The 15,530-nt window shown below is 62.3% G+C and overlaps 2 protein-coding genes across 2 annotated transcripts in view; one reads left to right on the top strand and one right to left on the bottom strand.

Annotated features, from left to right (window-relative positions):
* Positions 1 to 9,632, top strand: part of KCNAB2 (potassium voltage-gated channel subfamily A regulatory beta subunit 2) — a 61,436-nt gene extending 51,804 nt beyond the window's left edge. Inside the window, exons 11-16 of the mRNA XM_077763884.1 lie at positions 2,553 to 2,638; positions 4,036 to 4,129; positions 4,207 to 4,301; positions 5,209 to 5,329; positions 5,715 to 5,803; positions 6,876 to 9,632. Of these exons, the coding sequence (XP_077620010.1) occupies positions 2,553 to 2,638; positions 4,036 to 4,129; positions 4,207 to 4,301; positions 5,209 to 5,329; positions 5,715 to 5,803; positions 6,876 to 6,965 (575 nt within the window). The 3' untranslated portion in view covers positions 6,966 to 9,632. The remainder of the gene's footprint in view (positions 1 to 2,552; positions 2,639 to 4,035; positions 4,130 to 4,206; positions 4,302 to 5,208; positions 5,330 to 5,714; positions 5,804 to 6,875) is intronic.
* A 3,809-nt stretch (positions 9,633 to 13,441) lies between these two features.
* CHD5 (chromodomain helicase DNA binding protein 5) overlaps positions 13,442 to 15,530 on the bottom strand; it is a 57,132-nt gene continuing 55,043 nt past the window's right edge. Inside the window, exons 40-43 of the mRNA XM_077763988.1 lie at positions 14,655 to 14,818; positions 14,444 to 14,558; positions 14,288 to 14,341; positions 13,442 to 13,485 (exon numbers count right to left, since the gene is read on the bottom strand). Of these exons, the coding sequence (XP_077620114.1) occupies positions 14,334 to 14,341; positions 14,444 to 14,558; positions 14,655 to 14,818 (287 nt within the window). The 3' untranslated portion in view covers positions 13,442 to 13,485; positions 14,288 to 14,333. The remainder of the gene's footprint in view (positions 13,486 to 14,287; positions 14,342 to 14,443; positions 14,559 to 14,654; positions 14,819 to 15,530) is intronic.

Below are 15,530 nucleotides of genomic sequence, written 5' to 3'. Positions count from 1 at the left end.
CCCGCCTTGAACTGCTGTGATCCTGGAGGCCGGCTGTCTGTCCGCCAGAGCTCCTCTAGATTTAAGGATGCTGGGATGGGCACCTGAAACCTTGACCCTGGATGGTCTGGGGGAGGGTTGGGGAGACCAGGGCCACACAGGAGTGAAACAGGGGGGGCCCCTAGAACATGTGGCCTCCATCAAGTCTTAACGTTGTGGGTCTCGGCTGCTAAGCTCCCGCCTTAAGCAGAGGCAGGACGCGCCAGTGGCCAGCTGCCCGGTCAGGGCCTGCGGGCTCCCCAGCGAGCGTCGTGGCTGCGTGTGGCACTCACGTCCCCTGGGCAGGCCGGGCCACCTGCCGCTCTCACCCCATGCCACGCAGCCCGACCCCTCCTTCAAAGCGCAGGCACTTGCCTCCTTGCACGGTACCTACATGAACAGGGCAGAGCCTGAAGCCGGGGCGGGCTCTGGCCGGCTCCGCCTCTATCTGCACCGAAGCTGAGGGCCTCGCCGGCCCCATGCCAGGGGCTGGCCGTGGTCTCCCTGGGAGCCTGGCTGTGCACCCCAGCGGGAGGGCCCCTGCCCGCCAACTGGCGCTGCCACCGGGCTCCTCCTATGCATTATTTGTGACGAAGCAGGAGCCACTGAGTTCTGGCAGCAGCCAGAAGGACTGGGCCCTCTGGCTGCTGCCCCCCAGCATTGAGTATTGAGGCGCAGGACAGCTGTCCCTAGTGGCCCCCGTTTCTGGGGCCGCTGACACTGGCAGAGCACCGGGCTCCCGTGTGTGGGCCGTCCACGCAGCCGGCCGTGCCCGGGACCCCCTCCCTCTGCGGCTGCTCTCAGGCTCTGTGGGTTCCTGNATTCCCGGTGAGGCGCCGGCTGTGCTGAGGGAGGAGAGGGCGCCTGGCTGGGGGGCGGGGGGCTTCCCTCTCCGGCATGCGGGCCGCGGCCTTGGCTGAAAAGAATGGGCGGTTACGCTGCATGGACGCGGGGGCCCCAGGAGTGTTTCTGAGGAAGCTGATGAGGATGGCAGCCAGGAGGCCTGAGCTGGGGCCCGGGTGCGGGCGGGTGCCTCCCGGGACCCTCGGGCGTTCCGACAGGTGCTGCCCTGCTTGGCATCCATCGACTGGTGCCAGCAGTCAAACTGGGCGGCCTGTTGGTGGTCCCTGGGGGGCGGGGCTTCGGGCCTCCCTGCCAGCCGTGCTCCTGAGGATGGGCAGAGAGGAGCCCAGTCCCTGACCTTGGAAGGAAGGAGAGGCCCAGGCTCGGCCTGCAGGCCTGGAAGCCAAGGGGTGACTTTTCAGGGGGCCTGGGCATACCTGCCCCAACACCAGCACCCCGGGCGCCCCGGCCACCTCAGCTTTGTACCAAAAAAAGGGGACCTTGGCCGAAGGGGCGCTCAGGGACCCAGGATGGGGGAGGGGAAGTGACACCGCGAAACAGAGGTGCTGCTCTCTGCGGGAGAAGGTGCCTGAAGATCTGTGCCATTCAAGGGGGAGCTTGGTGAGCACAGCCGCATTCTCCTTCCTTCCTCCGGCCCTCCCACCCCTGCCGCCTTCAGGGACCCCAGCCCCCCCACGTTGGCAGCAGACAAGCAAGCCCGCTGGGGAGAGACAGGACTTCCAGGGGTCAAGGTTGCTGCTTCGTTCGGACAGACACTTGTTTTGAGCCCTCCTCCCTGCCCTGCCTGTGGGAGTGGGACTTGCAAGCACTGTATGGGACCAGCGAGGAATCTGACAATCTAGCCCTTCTCCCCGCACAGCCAAGAGCCTTTTGAGATTTTTAAATTTGAAGCCAAGTATGGTGTTAAAATCACAACATCCCCATGGGCTGAAACCCCCTGGCGCGGGAGTGGGAGGGAGACTACAAATGGCCGATTTTTATTTCTCAGAAACTTTGTTGGGTACTAGGAAGACTGTACTGTGCAGCTGGGTGAGGGTCCCTTGTCTGATCCTGGGCTGGTTTGAGAATCTGGGATGGACAGAAACGGGGCTGTCTCCTTCTTGCTCTCGGGGACACACCCAGGACGATCCGGGGCCCCTCCCTGCCCGTCGTCCTGACAGATGCCATTACTGCCCCTCCATTCAGTTCTCCAGATCCCAGTGAGGACCTGAAACACCCCGAAGTGGGGAGACCTGAACAGGCAACTCCCTGCTGCCATTTACTTCCTGTGGCCTTTTGCCGATCTGATTCTTCCCCAAACTAGACACCCCCACCCACCACCGCTCCACAGCCCAGAATGGCATTCTCTGATCTCACCTTTCCCTCCTCTCTCCAATCTGCCATAGAAATGCCACAGTCCATCTAGAACCTATTTTTCAAAGATTCCACAAGACTCGTAACCACTGGGGGAAATTGTTTTCAAGACCAGCTGCTTGGGCTGTGGGTGACTGTTTCCCGGGTTCCCTGGAAACCCTGCCACCCCGACCCTGGAGCCAGGAAGTACACTGCTTGCAAGACGTCTTTGCAGCCCCGCCCCCACCTCCTGCTCCACCTGTATTTGTAGACTGTCCCCAGGCCGGGCCCCCAGTCACCCCACCCCCAACCCGCAGTGTCCCCTTCTCTCCTGACAGAGACTGTGCGCGCCATGACCCACGTCATTAACCAGGGGATGGCCATGTACTGGGGCACGTCACGCTGGAGCTCCATGGAAATCATGGTAGGTGACCTCTCAGCGTATGTGTGTCCACGGGGCACGGACTCCCCGCCCCGGTCTAAGGATGAACACCCAGGACTCTGGCACATTCGGGGGCGTTGGTCCCAATGGCACAGATAACTGGGCACTACAGGGAGGGACAGTATGGTGATGTGTGGCAGCCACATCTGTAGGCAGGGCTCTTAACGTGAATCTCGGCACTGTGTGGCCCTGGACAGATGGCTTACCTCTCTGAGCCCTGGTTCTCTCACCTGTAGAGCAAGACTGCTAGGATGACCTAGCGTCTCCCCACCCCCCACCCAGGAGGTTGTTCTGAGGACGGAGAGAACAGGTGGGAAGCTCTCCGCGGAGAACCTGGAGCTCAGCCAGCAGTTAACAGCACAGCCTCTTGCACCGGGCTCTTGTGACGCTCCACTTGCCCTTAGACTTGAGGGCCTCGTGTGGACTGACTCCCCTTTCATCCTCACAACGACCTAGGAGGAAGTGTTACTGTCATCCGTTTCTCAGATGTGGACACTGAGGCACAGAGAGGTCAAGTAACACACCCAAGGTCACCCAGTGGCAGTGTAAGGGGCATCCTGAGTGAGTCCCAGATTTCTACTTCATCAAAATTATGAAGCAGAATTTTCAAGTTCATCCAGCTCTAGAAGCCTGTGGTTTTAATCAGCCTCCAGCACTTAACGGCACTAATGAGCACCTGCTCTTTTCCTGAAGCTGGAGCCAGAAGAGGGCTCACTGAGGAGTCAGGATGCTACTCCATTTTACAGATGCAAAAGCTGAGTCTCAAACCAGAGGAAAGGGCCTCTCATGCTGGCAGGCAGGGCTTCCCCAGGAATCCGTCAAGAGACATCAGCCCTGACTCACACCCATCAGTGGGAGCGGAGGGACAGTCTGCAGAGTCCAGGCCTTGAGCTCCAAGCCCCAGAAATGGGCTGATGCTACATTTCCTCCTGACACTGCCACCATCTTCCCAGGGCCGGGGCCCTGGAATAATGATCATGATAAAAACAGTACCAGTGTATCAGACAGGCCCTGCCCTCCCTGAAGGCTGTGAACGCAGTTGGCTCATTTGACTCTCACAACATAGGGGGAAACTGAGGCACAGAGGGTGAGCCCCTTGCCCAAGGCCACCTAGCCAATAAGTGCCAGAGTCGCAGCTCATGGGTTGTGCACCCTCCCCATGCCTTCAGCCTGGGGTCCCACCTCCTTTTCCCAGCGGAGAGGGTTGGGGGACAGACTTAAGTTTCCTGGGAAAGCAGTCAATTTCCCCGGGGCGGGGGTGCAGAGCGGGTGAGCCAGCGATTTCCCGGGGATGTGTTTGTGTCTCCTCCATGCTGCCCGAGCAGCCCCCAGACCCACTGACGGACAGGGACCATCCACGATCCTGTTTCCATTCCTAGGAGGCCTACTCGGTGGCCCGGCAGTTCAACCTGATCCCGCCCATCTGCGAACAGGCCGAGTACCACATGTTCCAGCGCGAGANCCCTTCCCCAGGCCCCGCCCCTCCTCCCTCCTCAGCCCCGCCCACCCTCGGGACCCGGGCCTGACTTCGCCTGGCTTTCTTTTCTCAGGAGTGGGCGCTATGACCTGGTCCCCTCTGGCCTGCGGCATCGTTTCCGGAAAGTACGACAGTGGCATCCCGCCCTACTCGAGAGCCTCCTTAAAGGTGAAAGAGCTGCCAGGCTCGGAGGAGGGGACGGGCAGGGGACAGGCATTTTGCATTGGCGAGGCTTCCCTGGGCCTTTGTGGGGGTGGTTCCCCGGCACGTGAACTTGGACCCCCCGCTGGCCGGATCCCACGTCCGGAAAGGCCGCCCTCGCCCTCTTCCTGGGATGTGCCCCAGGTGAAAAAGCCCTCCCTGCCACCTCCAGCTCGGCTGAGCATTCACAGCACGGGCTGGGCGGTCCACCCGTGCTCTGCGGGATGGCCCCTCCCGCGACAGGACCCCACCCACACTCTCTAGGCCAACTCCGAGACCTCTGGGCGGGGGCTGCAGAGCCGCCTCATTTGTCCCTCAGAGGCCTCCCCCGGGACAAGTTCCCCCCAGGAAGACACACGTCTAGAGTGGGGACTCAGGAGGGTCTCCCAAATGCAGCGTTTGAGGGGGTGAGGAGCAGGCAGAGACAGGCCTACCCAGGTCATGACAGATCCAGCACTGGAGCCCCCCTGCCTCGGGTTCAACGACAGGACGGCCTGTCCCACCCACCCCTGCCCAGTCCACAGCAAGGTCAGGGAGCTCCCGGGGAGGCATTGCAATCCCAGGGGTGGCAGCAGGTGGGACCACAGCTCCCCCAGACCTTGTGGAAGGGGTCCTCTGGGCCAAAACATTCCCCGCCCCGGGCTTTCTGGGCCTCTTGTCCTGGCGCAGGGGCCCCGCCTCAGCAACCCCGCAGGCTTCTGGCTTCGGATTCAACAGGCCCCGCCCTTCCACCTGCCCAGGGCTGTTCTGCAGTGGGACGGGGTTCGGCAGGGGTGGGGATGCTACCCTGGCACAAATCGTCAGCTGTCTACATGCAGAGGTCCAGGTGACCTGCCCTCACCTGCGGGCTGTGCTTTTCACCCCCCACAACCAGGGCTACCAGTGGCTGAAGGACAAGATCCTGAGTGAGGAGGGCCGGCGCCAGCAGGCCAAGCTGAAGGAGCTGCAGGCCGTAGCCGAGCGCCTGGGCTGCACCCTCCCCCAGCTGGCCATAGGTAACAGGGCTGGTGGGGGGTAGGGCTGACTACTGTCCCCAGGGCCATGTCGGGAGTCCTTGAGCGCCCAGGCCACCCCTCCATTAGCCAGCCATGGACAGTGGGGCCCCTACATTCATGGGGAGAGAATGGGGGGGAATCCCTGAGCACTTGGGCCACCTCTCCCCCTGCAAGCACTTGGTGCCTGGGCTTCCCCAGAACCCATCTCCTTCTGGGCAAAGCCCCCACCCAGCATCCAGAGCTGCAGGCTTACTGGGACCCTCCAGGCACCCTCAGCTCCATGACCAAGAGGCTGGATCTGTGTGGCCCAGTTAGGGACAGGGTAGAACCAGAAGGGGCCCTTGCACTGGGCGTGTCTCCCTCACCTCCGGTCTTGCTGCCCCAGCCTGGTGCCTGAGGAACGAGGGAGTCAGCTCCGTGCTCCTGGGTGCTTCTAGCGCAGACCAGCTCATGGAGAACATCGGAGCGATACAGGTGGGTCGGGGAGGGGGCTGCTGGGTATGTCCCCCCCCAGGCCCTAAGCTGAACACAGGGTCCCACTCAGTCATTTGTCCACCACACGTTTGCTGGGCACCCGCAGTGTGCCAGGCACCGGGCGGGGTGTCTGGGCCACCTCAGTGAGCCACTAACGGCGCTGCTCGCGAAGAGCAGACAGTGAACAGTAGAATGAGGCAATTAGAATATGCAGGTGAGAAGCACCGCGGGGGAAAAAGTCGAGCAAGGTCAGGGGCGCCGGTGCGCACAGAAGGGAGTGGTGCCTCGGGCCCAGGTTTGAAGGGGGTCGTCGGGGGTAGGCTTGTTGAGAAAGGGCCGTGTGAGCAAAGGCTTGAAGGGTGAGGAGCGAGATGTGCAAATGGAGGAAAAGCATTCCAGGAGCAAAGGAGGCGCAGATGGGCGGTGAGCATGGGCTGGCGCGGAGGGGGCGGGGCAGCGCCTGGGGCTCTCAGGACTTGGGTGTCTGTGGGTGAGACAGGAGAGTGTAGGAGGGGCACGATCCCTCTCTCCCTGCTGCTGAGTGGGGGAGGGGCTTTAGGGAGCAGGAGAGGGTGCAGAGAGATCCGCAGGGAAGTGACAGCAAGCCTCCTCAGAGAGGGGTGGCGATGGTCCAGAGCTCAGCTGCTTGGATCCCGGATGTTCACGACGAGTGTGAGGGTGAGGGAGAGTCCCCGCAGAGGTAGCCCCTGGGGGTTTGTTACCAGGAAGGGTGGTCTTGCCGTTGGTTGAAATAGGGAAGGCAGAGAAAGGAGTTTAGGGGTGCAGAAATCAGGTGTCTGGCCCTGGAATCTATTTTACGTCTTCCGGACATAGTTCTAGCACATTCTGGCGTTTGAGGCACAGAGTATATACCAGGGCAGGCTTCCTCTCTGCCCCAGACCTTCGGGGATATAAAAGCAGCACAGCTCCCATCGGCTTCAGCTGGAGCCTGACGTGACGAGGCAGGACAAGCCTGGGCTGGCAGTGGCTGGAAGACTGTCACCCAGCCTCCTCCACGGGCCAGGTCTGTCTCGTCAGTGGGATTCTGATTTGCTCTTGTCCTCGCACACAGGTGCTTCCGAAACTGTCGTCTTCCATTATCCATGAGATTGATAGTATTTTGGGCAATAAACCCTACAGCAAAAAGGACTACAGATCCTAAGAAGCCCACCCCCACCCCCACCCCGGCCGCTTGCCCGGACAGTTTCCGTTTCCCTCCCAGTCTCTCTGTTCGCTCGCTTAAGCTGTTTCGAAGCCAAGTCAGGGGTGTGGTTTGCATCAAAAAGAAAACATCACACATGGCCCGAGATGTCAGCCCCGAGATGTCGTCAGGAAAAGATCTCAAAAGTCGCTGCAAGACACCATTCGCTGCTTCGCGGGACCGAGTTCTGATCCGCTCTGGGGAGACCACGCTGATCGGGAAGGGTGTTGGCACGGCCCCGCCCAAGCTCGCCTTCAGCCTCCGCTTTCCCTCCAGGAAGAAACCACCACCTTGTCTCCCAGTCTCGGCCCTTCCCAGAGACGCCTGGAGGCCAGGCCGAGCTCCAGTCGGGTGCGGGGGGCAGCAGGGCCGGCCTCTCCTCGGCCGAGCACCCCCACCTGGTGTCGGGGGTGGGAAAGAGGAAACCAGGTCTGGCCCCTCCCGGGGCCCCTCTGCCAGGACACTGGACATTGGGCAGAGCCCCCAGGTGGGGGTCTCCCTCAACCTCCCTCCTTGCCAAGGGCTCCCAGGACTTTACGACGGGCCCGACCTCAGATCCATTCTGCCCCCGCTTCTCCACCACCCCCTGCCCCTGCGGGTCTCTAAGGGGCGTTCCAAGCTATCCCTTGACCCTCACCCCCACCCTTGCCAGCAGGGACCGAACTCCAGGGGGATTCCTTATCAGTTTGGGGCTCGCAGGAGGTTGGGGGGGTCTGACCAAGCTCATCGCCCTGGCAGCTGCCTCCCTGCACACAGTTGAGATCCCCGTGCCCAGAGTAGCCCTGAGCGGGGAGGGGCCTGAGGGGAAGGCTCCAGCCCAGGCCTCTCAGGGCCCCACCTGCCCTCCTTGCCCCAGAAAGCCCTGAGGTCATGCGTACTTAGCTAGACTGTGGCCACAGACCACACGCGGGGCGGCCCACCTGCCCCATCTGGGCCGTGGCCTCGGGGTCTGCAGAGAGAACACACTCAGGCCCCTGGGTGCCCTGCGTGCCCTGCGTGCCCGGGGTGCTGGGGAGGCTGAACATCCAGCAGAAGCCCCGCAGTCTAGGAAAAGGCCCCAGGAGCCTCTCCCTGCCGCAGTGCCTTCAAGGCCTCAGAGCAGGTTGGGGTGAGGTACCCCACGTTAAGGGTGCTCAGTGTGAGTGCCCAGAGCTTGTCTCCTGGGCAGACGGGCAGCAGAACCACCACACGCACCCTGTGCAGAGGTCAGGACAGCTGGAGCTAGTCATTCCTGTCGGTGCATCCACACCCCCGCCCCCAGCCTGGAGCAGACATCTGTCACCCTCAGGCAGGCAAGATGGAGGAGGGGAGGGCCTGCAGCCAGGGGTCCTGAGCTGCCGGCCTCTGCTGGCTGTTAGGAGGCTAGAGCCCACCCTGTAGGGGCCTCGGTGCGTCCGGTCCCGGTGGGTGCAGCTGGCCCCACGCAGACACCCCACCTACAGCCACACCCTCCCTGCGGCCGGTCACCGGTCCTGCTTTGCCCTGCTGGGCCGAGGCCTGAGAAAGCCATAAACTTCCTGACCTTTGTGCCCACCCTGGAGTCTAGAACCTTCCCCACCTCCTCTGGCTCCCTGCCCAGGCCCCGGGGGGGGGCGGGGGGGAGTGGGGCGGGGTCATCACCAAATCTACAAGCTGCACACTGTGGGGGTGGGGCAAGGGGAGCCTGTCCTGGCGGGGGACTGCCCCTGCCTGTGGCCACTGCCCACCACACAGGGTGGGTGTCTAGCTCCCAGGACAGGCAGGGACCAGGCGCTCTGGGCCAGGCAGCCCCAGCCATGCTGAGGGAGCAGACTGCCCACCCCTCACTGGGGAGAGCTAGCTGCTGGCCCCTCCTTCACACTGCTGCCCCCACATGGGGAGCCACACCTGGGCAGGCAGTGCCCTCTTGGCCACATGTTTGCCAAACAGGGAGCCGAGGGCCCCCAGAGTTGAGCTGGGCCCAGGCTGAAATGCCCACGGCAAGGACCCAGGCACATACGCAGTCCTGGGAGCCTGTCCACAGCCTGGTTCTGAGCTGTTCTATTTCTCCCACACCCACTTGCAGGGAGGACCTGGCTCTGCTTCCTGGGGGAGGGCCCCTGACTTAGAGGGGGTCTGGTGTGGGGGAGGGGCAGGTGGGCCCCTCCCCCCACCCCGGGCGCCCAGTCTGGAAACTAGCTGGGCAGAGTTGGGGCCTGGAGGAGTGGCCTGGGCCCTGGCGCGGGTTTACACTGGCCACCTGGTCGAGGGATGCCTCCCAGCCTCTGGCCCTCGCCTTGAGGCGGGTTGCCCAAGGGGACCCCTCGGGGAATGCCCGGCACAGGAGGCAGGTCCGCGCTGGGAGCAGGGCTGGGATCCTCTCCTCTGCTGACACACGGAGCCCCCCGCCCCCCATTTCCCGTCCCAGATCCAGTGCAAATCCGAGGTCCGTAGGAATGACAGAGGGGCTTGCTCCGTCTTCTGTCATGTAAATAATGTGCTTTTCTTCTCTCCCCCTTTTTTTTAATGACTGTGGCTCCTCAGCTAACCGCACTCCCTACGCAGGCAGACACTGCCTGATGCCTCGCGCTTCCAGACGACACTCAGCGAGACACAGCCACCGTATTTATGGAATGACAAATAAAACCCCAGCCTGTCGGGGTCTGCGGCTTTCTGCTCCTCTCCTTTCCAGGGGCCCGGCCATGGGCAGCGGGGAGGGGAGAAGGCTGCCACCTGCAGGGACTGGCAGACTGCCCCCCAGTCCTGACCGTGGGGTGAAGAGCAGGGATGGGGAGAAAGGGCCCTGGGGAAGAGGCAGAGACTGGGGACTCTGAGGCACCCCATATCCCAAGTGACTTGGGGATAAGGGTGCCCTCCCCACTGCCCTCAACACATTCTCTGTTGCTGGGAGGCTGCTGTGCCCTCTGGGTGCAGAGAGATCAGGGCCCAGGGAGGCCCACGAGGTGCCACTGGGGGCTCCATGTTTCTCTGACACCATGTTGTGTTTGTGTGTGGGGGGGGTGCAAGTGGGAGAGGCAGGCCCCTCCCCTTCTTGGGCCCCCCCTTTCCCAGCAAGCCCCTCAGCCTCATGAGGCCACATTTTGGGGGGGGTGGCAGTGGGTGACACCCCACCCCCCACATCCCTCTGCCACCTCTAGCGCCCACCCCCATCCTAGATTAGTGAGAAGTTAGGAAAACATGGATTCCATCCTTTCCCAAAGGATTTATTAAAACACAGAAAACCAAGACATACACACAGTACAAAGTAAAGGGGGTTGTGTCGGCTGCAGGCTCTGTCCAGCCTCTCCCGTGTCCTGCCAGGGACCAGACGGGGCGCCACTCACGGGGGCTCAGCTTCCAGCTCCAGCCCCCTGGCTGGGACCCTCCCAACTCACCCCGAAAGCCCTCGGCCCCTCTGCCAGCCGGGGGGTGTGCCCAGGGCCAGGGGCCCGGCCCCCTTGGCTGGGCCAGATGCCAGCCCGCGCGGGGATCTGCTCCCTCGTACCCTCAGGCTCCAACACACAGGGAGGGGTACCCCCCTCGTCTCCGCACACAGGAGCCGAGGGGGCTGGGGCCCCCCTCTCCACATCAGGGGTTCAGGACATACACACACACCCAACGGGCCCTTTCTGGGTTATCGCACCTAAAAAAATACTTTGTTTAAAAAAAATCTGAAAACTAAGAAAAAAACCCAAAACACAATGCCAATGACTTTGGGCTGATGCACCACGACCTGTAAACTTCCAGAAAGAGAAAATGGGGCAGGAGCCAACTTCCTTGACAGAGGTGGTAGTGGGCACTGCATAGCTGCAGGTGTTGGGGGGCACCCCCCACCTCTCAACCATGTCCCCCTCCCCCGGCCCCAAGCTCTGGAGGCATTCCTGTCCCTGAGCCAACCCTCCGTGTGACACCGCCTCCCCCTCAAGAGCTCCAGGACCTGACGTTTGGGAGCAAGAGCTACCGTGTCACTGGGGCAAGCCTCGTCCAGCCACAATCTGGGCTGGAGAGGCCCGGGAGGACCCTGGGAAGGAGCCCCCAGGCACCTCCTGCGCCCCTGGTGGGTTTCAGCAGGACCTTGGTCATAAGTTGCAGAAAACGAAGGAGCTTCCAAAGGTGGCTTACAGGGAGGCTCTCCTCACACGGGACACACTTCCCAGGCAGGCGTGTGCAAGAGTGGGGGGCCCTTCCGGACATGGTGAGTCCAGCCCAAGCTCCCCTCGTCCCCTGGGAGCCCAGCAGGCAATGCTTCCCAAAACCGTGGCCGAAAGGTGGTTTGACAGAAAGCCTACTCAGCACTGGTTTAAATCATAGTGGGGCTGGAAACAAAACCGTGGGCTGGCACTTGAGATTCTGCCTGTACAAAGGCCCTCATTCCGCCAGCAGCAAAACGAAACCCAGCCGGAAGGTGCCGGAGACAGTGGAGGCCGCGCTGACCCGCCACCCCTCTTGGCTGGTGACAACTGATAAACTAAGAAGGAAACAGTCTGAGACCCATTTTCCTCTCCCAAACCAGCCGACCGGAAACCCACTCCCCAACTGTCCAAAGCCCCCCAATCCCGGACCTCTGGGGGGTGCTCACTGTGGAGAGCTGAGCCCTTCCAGGATCTGGCCATCTGTGGGTGCCTGGCTCCGGCCCAGGAGAGGAGGGCAAGGGGGAGATCGGGATGGAAGCAAAGATGGGGGGTAGGTGGGAGGGAGGCTTCCTGGGGAGGAAGGGCTGACCGCAGTGGGGACCACCAGCCCCTGGGGCAAGGCAGTGGCGCTGCAGGCCCCCGCCCTGCCCCCGTGCGCCTCACGACTGGACACTCAGGCCCCACCTACTGCGGCCAGGGAAGGCCAGCACTGTTCCCAGTGAGGCCAGCCACAGGGCTGACCGGAGGTCTGGGAGGGGAGCATCACAGGGCTGGGGGGGGATGTCACGTGGTCACCTCGCATGTGGCCCAGGAGCCTCTGCAGGAGGCACTGACCACAAGACACAAGCAGGTGCACGCGGCCCTGGAGGAACCACAGGGGACAGGGGTGACGCTGCCCTTCCCGGAAGGCGAGGTCAGCACGGCTGCACACACATCTTGGAAGCCTGCGGGCCACCTTCGGGGTGCCCCCCACCGCCCCCACCTCGAGCTTGGGCTGCATCAGTCCTGGGGGTTCTCACAGAGGCTGAAGTGAGGGGACACCCTCGATGGCAGGGGGCTTGGGGTCCAGCCCTCCTGGGGTGCACAGAGAGCCATTTACAGAGGACACCTGGGTCCTGGGAGGCCCCAAGACAAGCCCCCAGATCCTGGCCCCATCCTGGATTCTCTACCCAGGAAGCCACCCGCCCACAGCTGGGAAAACTCCTTCCGGCCGAGCCTGCACAGAGGAGGCGTCAGACACAAACAGGCCCGGGCGCCCTCGCGGGAGACAGCGGATGCCGGATGCTCCTACAGGAGGGCTGAGGGTCATCAGGTCCAGTCCCCTGCCTCCAAGCAGGGCTGTCTTTCCCCAGGCCATCTGATAACAGAGCAATGGCGGCTGTGACCCGGGCCCCAGCAGCAAGTAACCACATGGAGGCCTCTCTGGGGACAGGACGGCGCAGGCTCCAAGGGGAAGCCCTGGTCCCTTGCATCCATGGCCGTGACACCAAACAGGGAGTATGTATCTGAAAGTGGGTGTGATGGGCCTCCCAGGGCAGGACCAGGGTCTCCTGGGCCACCGGCAGCGCCACTGTGACCTTCCCGGCTAGGATGCAAGTCCCTCCCCGCTCAGGCAGAGAAAACGGCTCTAGCAGGCTCCTCCCCTCCCTCCCAGGAGCACTTGCTGGGCCTGCGCTCTGATCACAGAGTCTAGGGCCTGCAAGCTCTGCTGGGCCAGGGCCAGCCACCTGCTGACTGGGCCCCTCCCCCACAGAGACAGCACATACCTGGTGGTCTCCAGCCCCGGGAGGAAGGGGGTGGAATAAACCCCCTGCCCCAGGCATCGGCCGAGGTCTTCACCTCGGGCTAGGCAGCCGCTCCCAGCCCTGACCACCCAGCACTGGGGAGCCCCAGGGGGCAGGACACAGGTGGTCAGGCAGCGTGGACGGGATGGGGTGGGCGGGAGCACACTGAGGGCCGCCCAGGTGGACCGAGTCCACGGGACAACAGCCAGGCTTCTAGAATCTTCCCTTGCGGTCTGGAGCCCGTTGACAGAGACAGACGTTACGTGTAGCAGGTTAGACCCCCTCTGCGCGTCACTCAACTTTTATCAAGACAAACTTTTCAAGTCTTCAATAGGAAAGTGCAAAAGATGTACAAATAAATGAAATCTCTTCTAAGAAGTCGTCCGCCAAGGGGCACGTCCCCGAGTGGGGAGGGTGTGACGCTGGGTGGAATGCTTGCATTATGATGAGGTGGCACTTCTGGGCTCTGGCCCAGCCAGGCTGGGCCTCATCCCCCATGTGATGGCATTACTCAGTTTCTCTTTCTGTCCCAAGGTGGCACGGCTCCTAAAAAGGCGGTAGCTTTTCTCTCCTGTGGTAGTCGGGCGGGTGGCCCGGCAGGCATGGCTGCAAGAGGCAGATCTCGGGTGACACAGCTGAGCGCCAGGCCTTCACTGGGCCACCCAGCACCCTGTCACCACCTACCACTGCCTATGATGGCCAACTACACGCAGCCACCACCAGAAGGGCCTCCCGAGGGGCAGCCAGGGGGCTCAGTCAGTTGAGTGTCCAATTCTTGGTTTCAGTTCAGGTCATGATCTCAGGGTCGTAGGTTCGAGCCCCACAGCAGGCTCTAAACCGACAGTGCAGAGCCTGCTTGGGATTCACTCTCTCTCTCTCTCTCTCTCTCTCTCTCTCCCCTGATCCCCCTCCATTTGCTTTCTCTCAAAATATATAAATTTAAATACAAAAAGAAAAAGAAAAAGAAAGAGCTCCAGAGCCAAGACCTCCCTACCACACGTGCATCACCAGAGCAGCCCGGGAAGAGCGGCCAGTGTGGACCCCCAGCACCCCCACCCTGAAGTGGCAGTTCTTACGAGGACAGACAGGGCTTGGGGGGGGGGGCGAGGGGAGGAGGAATAATCTCCCCTCTCGTAGCCATTAACACTTAACCCCCTCAGACCCCGAGCCACCCTCCTCGTCCCCGGCAGGGAGCTGATGTCCCGGAGTGCCCGCTGCCAGCTGGGCCCTGGAGGCGGAACCGGGGAGGCCGGCTTCGGGGCTGACTGCCATGGATGCCTGTGCACACAGAAGTGCTCGTGGGCACCCGGGGGTGGGCCCCAGTGGATCAGGGCTGATTCTGGCTGGACCTGACCTGCCAGTCCGAGGAGGGGACAAGGGACATTGGAGCCCCCAGGTGCGGGCTTACCTCAGCTGGAAATGAGCGCTGCAACAGAGGAACATCGCGGGGACAGCTAGATATCTGTCGGAGAGAGAGGCGCTTGCTTGCCTGGGGCGGTGGTGGGCAGGCCGGGCCCCGTGGGGGCGCCCCTACACGTGTCGCCCAGAAGCGACGGGCACCTACCGGTCACATAGGGCCCCAGGGGCATCTGGTTGTAGTTGACAATCCCTCCCGGTCCAGGGCCCCGGAAGTTGGGCCCAAAGCTGTTGTTGTACATCTGGGAGTTGCCGAAAGCGCCCTGGAGGCAAGGACTCGGGTTTAAAGGCTGTAGTCGCAACCCCCCCACCCCAAGCCCCTGGGGGACCGGGCCCAGGGCGTGCGGGCCAGACCTGACCTGCTGGGTGGTGGGGTCACCAGCGCGGTTGGTCAGGCGGCTCAGGATGCTCCGCTCGGACATCTGGAGGCGGGCAGCCACGGGGGGGATTCGGGACAGCATCGAGGGCAGGCGCGTCACGTCCGCCTTCATGTCACTCAGCAGCTCCTCCAGCTGATTCAGGACTGCGGGGAGGGGGGGAGCTGATGGGGGCCAGCACGCTGCTGCTCCTCACGGTGTGTGTGCGTGTTCTTACACCCCCCCAGGCCGGGAGCATTGGGGCGCTCCTCCCCCGGCCCTCCAGGCCCCCAGGGCAGAGGGACGCCACCTGGGCCGAGAGCAGGCTTCCCCGGGGACCCGAGGGCTGCCAGGGTCCCAGAAACTCTGGCCCAGCACTGGGCTTCCCTCAGCTACAGCCCTGGCTCCCAAGGAGGCTTCCCACCCCCACCCCCCACTGGCTCAGGAGATGTCTCCCAGCACAGCAGGGGCCGGCAAGTCCAGGGGCTCTCATGTGAGCTTGGCTTTGGCTGTCCCCGGCCCTCTAACCAGCCTGGGAGCCTGAAGATCTGGAGCATGGGAGTCAAAGGTCTGAATCCTAGGAATCTTGGGCACTCACTCCAACATCCCGTCAAGATCTCTGACTTTAAAATGGGGTAATAAACCCTAATGCTTACAGGTATCATCAGCATTAAAGAGATAATGTGCTTATCTCTTTAATGCCCAGAGCAAGGCCTGAGCGGAGCCCACCTTAAGAAAAAGCCCAGAGACAGAAGACATGAACAGACACTTCTCCAAAGAGGACATCCAGATGGCCAACAGACACATGAAACAATGCTCAGCATCCCTCCTCATCAGGGAAATACAAATCAAAACCACACTGAAATCCCTCCTCATGAC

The sequence above is a fragment of the Crocuta crocuta genome, unplaced genomic scaffold, assembly GCF_008692635.1.
Source record: "Crocuta crocuta isolate KB4526 unplaced genomic scaffold, BGI_CrCroc_1.0 scaffold13, whole genome shotgun sequence".
Classification (NCBI taxonomy): domain Eukaryota; kingdom Metazoa; phylum Chordata; class Mammalia; order Carnivora; family Hyaenidae; genus Crocuta; species Crocuta crocuta.
This window is presented reverse-complemented; position numbering and strand designations above follow the sequence as displayed.